General features: G+C 36.0%; 1 protein-coding gene across 1 annotated transcript; it reads right to left on the minus strand.

The window, feature by feature from the left end:
• Positions 1 to 718: 718 nt before the first annotated feature.
• On the minus strand, positions 719 to 2065 carry LOC147570728 (putative F-box protein At3g10240). The gene is made up of 2 exons (XM_086664677.1): positions 1471 to 2065; positions 719 to 1371 (listed from the first exon to the last, which is right to left on the minus strand). The coding sequence occupies exons 1-2, from the start codon at positions 2063 to 2065 to the stop codon at positions 719 to 721; spliced, it is 1248 nt and encodes a 415-aa protein (XP_086520803.1).
• Positions 2066 to 3623: the final 1558 nt, after the last annotated feature.

A 3623-nucleotide genomic window follows, 5' to 3' on the forward strand; every position in this document is an offset into this window, starting at 1 on the left:
CGTTATATGAAGTTTGATTTCCAAAAAAAAAATATGAACTTCTCTTTTCTTGATAGTACTGGTGGTTTTAGTAGTTATGTTTATGTACCTATCAGTTGTCATATCCAAATTTGTATATTGGCTTCTCTTATATTTATGTATGTGTAGTACACAGGGGCAAGTCTTAGCAATCAAGAATCAACGGGTCCTGTCGGTTCGTGTTATAGAGAGGTGAATAATAAATGAACGAGGTACTATATTTACTTAATAATGCCAAGATCATTCCGACGTCCATTTGAATCCTAAAAGGAAAAGGAAAGAAAAGAATGATAGTGAGACCTCATAATAGGGAAATGTTGTAGAACTTGTATTGAAATATTCAGAAATGTAAGTTGTACAAAACGTGAATATACATTATCGATTGCTGAGAAACAACATTTTCGGCCAGTGTTATTACATTTTTTCTTATCTTAATCTTGAAATTAAGGGAAGAATCCCAAAGGTCTAAAGGTCACATGGACCTAGCCTTCGAACTAATATTTAGATCCTTAGAGGCCCCATCTTCTATGTTTGTAATGAACCAAAACCTAAACCCAAACAACAAAACAATTGTCATGGTGTGAGCAAGTTGATCTGAATTGTCATGGTTATTGAAAAAAAAAAGTTATAATCAATCGCCAAATGACTTTTCTTTCATGTTAAAATGATCACAGACTCGACTCAACTATAACAAACTTCCTTACTTCCTAAAAACATAGAGAGCCGAAAACAAACCAAGAAAACAACAAACACCAATTACTATGCTAGTATTAGACCATTCTTCGGTGTCAACCAAGGGTTGCGGTGGACTGGTGGTGATCATCTGGTCGTGGTCGTCGTCGACTGGTAATTGTGCTCCAACTGAATAAATGCTCTCTTCAAGTACTGACAAATGGAAATAATTTTCAAATTTATTTTCTGGCTGAGGCAAACTACCATATTCACTAAACTTCTTCTTCTTCTTCATGTCGTAAAAATAAATAAGAGATTCCTTCGAGTTTATGATTCTTGTCATTATAAACAAATCTTTTCCTGGAATTGATTTAATAACAAGAATCTTACCATCTTCCATACAAAAGGGCAATTCAATCATCTCCCAAATCCACTTATAATTATTCTTTCCTACCTCCTCCTGATTTATATAAGTCCACACCCTCATCTCTGTCACCTTCTTTTGATCATCATTATCCATTCTCTCCATTATTGCTAATTGTCCATCAACTTCTAATGGAAATTCGTAACCGTAACGATAGCTTATACCATTGGGGGGTGGTTTTATCAATCTAAATTTCTCTTTTCCAATATCAAATGCTAATATGTTGTACAACCGTTGGTCCTCCCATGGCCAGTTGACTATGAACCAATAAATAAAACCATTCATGTAAACTGCAGTTGTATAGACATAGTCATTAACCGGTAGTACTTGGTAAGTCGTTCTCTAAGTATTTTCACCGACTGTCAATACATCCACACCAACTTTTTGAAAAGTAACATCTATCAGCCACACTAATAATACTTTATGTTCTTGGGTAACAGGATCAAAACCAAATCCACTCATAGGAACAACGAGATGACGATTATTTTTCCGAACATTTGATGTAATCCATGGTGATGCTTCTTTGGTGCAAAGATTGTAAATAAGAACAGAACCTGCCCGACCATCGACGAAACATAACAAACCATTAACAGGTCCGTGCATGAGCTTTTCCTCCCATGTACGCGGAATTGTTGCCACATCTTCAATACTCCGCTTGAACAAATCTAGTGTGAGGAAACTATTTCGTTTAGGGTAAGATCGGATGACCATCTTTTTATTTGATTTTGATCGACAACTGTGTAATGAGAAAAAGTGTTTGTCTTTTTGAATCAGACCCAACCAACTCTTACGGAAACACTTGAACCGCATAAGTGACTTTGCTGGAAGTCTACTAAGTATCTCCACCACTATTTCATCAATAGCATAAACTCCATGAAGATTTGGAAAATCGTCAGCCGCGATAGTGGTGGTGGTGGTGGGAACAGAACCTTGACTACTATCGTTTCTCATTGTACGTAGTTTAAACAAGCTTGTTTCCTTCTCTTTTTCTGTAGTTTATTTCTTGAGAAATTTGAGAATCCCGTTTTAATTTAACTTCCTTTAAGAACAACAGATTTTGGATTAAAAAAAAAAAGATCTTTTACTTGAGAATCCCGTTTTAATTAAACTTCCCTTAGAAACCCGTCCATTCTTTTATGTAGAAGATTTTGACAAGTAACAACTGATATTGGCAAGAGAGGTATCAAGAGTGACCGAGAGAGAGAGAGAGAACCTTGATGTAGATAAGCAGTTAGAAAGCAGTCAAATCAGGCAAATTATCATGGATGATAACAAGAAATGCATAATTTTCCTATGAATGAGTGAATGTGAAAATCAAGAAACAGAGGAAACAAGATTGAATTAAAAGTAATTTTGGTTAAAGAAAATAAAGGTAAAGAAAGAAAAAGAAATACTAATGATCAAGGAAAGATGATGAGCTCCTTCTCTAAAATGGTTTATCGTAGGTTGGGGCCACGTTTGAATATCGCGGTAGCGTTCTAGTTGTTGCCTATGTTGAGGTCGTCTTTTGATTGAATTTTGTGAGCTCCTTGTCCTACTACCTTGGTAATGAGGTATGAACCTTCCCGGCTAGGAGCTAACTTACCATCCCCTGACTCCTTAGTGTTTTGAAACACTTTCTTCATAATCCAATCACCAACCTTGAATGTTTGAGCTCTGGCGTTTTTGTTGTAATGGGTAGTTGCTTTTTGTTAGGATGCAGCATCTCTGATTGCTGCATTGTCCCTTAACTCATCTATTGTGTCTAGATTGTGGTTGAGTAGCTCTCAACTACTTTCTTCTGTGTTCCACTAGTATCGGGTGGAGGAGACTTCTGCTCCCGCTGGTATTACTGTCTCGGAACCATATGCAAGAGAAGGGGGTTTCTCCAATTGAAATTTTTGCAGTAGTTCTATATAACCATAACCCTCTTGGTATTTCATCTGCTCATGCTCCTTTAGCCTTCTTAAGTCGCTTTTGCAAAGTCAATCAAAAGATGCATCTAATTATTAATCACGTTGGTGTATAGCGGTTAAACACCCACTTTGCAACACAAAAATCCCAATTTCGATTTCATGAAAGTGGAAATCCAGAATTTGTTGAACTTTAACCTCTTTAGTTCAAGTGACCTTTAAAGGAACTCGAGTCACATTATAGTGCTTATTCAATCCATGAGTCATGATACACCTTTGTATTATCTTTTCATGATGTATATATGCCATGTATTGACCATCGTAATCGATTTCTCAAAAAAGGTGATATTACAATTGTCCATTTTCAATTACACATCTGCACTCTTAATCTCTTAGGTCAAATGACCCAAAATCCCTTTCACAAAAGAAGTTATTTAATTTTATGCCATTTAACCCTAACAACCCCATTACTTGGTGTTATTCAACATCAAACCATGTACGGACATAAAAACACGAATACTTTGTTATCCGTAAAACCATTGGTTGAATTTCTCGAATAGGTCAACAAGAAGAAACTGGTTCATAAAAAGTTCATGATTCAAGCAAGCTTTTCATTA

Source organism: Eschscholzia californica, unplaced genomic scaffold (assembly GCF_041429995.1).
Source record: "Eschscholzia californica isolate CP2 unplaced genomic scaffold, dmEscCali1.0.p SCAF_1, whole genome shotgun sequence".
NCBI classification, from domain to species: Eukaryota; Viridiplantae; Streptophyta; class Magnoliopsida; order Ranunculales; family Papaveraceae; genus Eschscholzia; species Eschscholzia californica.

Excerpts from the sequence above, each read along its gene's own strand:
- LOC147570728 (XM_086664677.1), bottom strand. The coding sequence starts at position 2,065 with ATGAGAAACGATAGTAGTCAAGGTTCTGTTCCCACCACCACCACCACT. Across the intron at positions 1,372-1,470 it reads TGTGGATGTATTGACAGTCG|TCAACTGGCCATGGGAGGAC; the intron begins GTGAAAATACTT and ends ATTGGTTCATAG.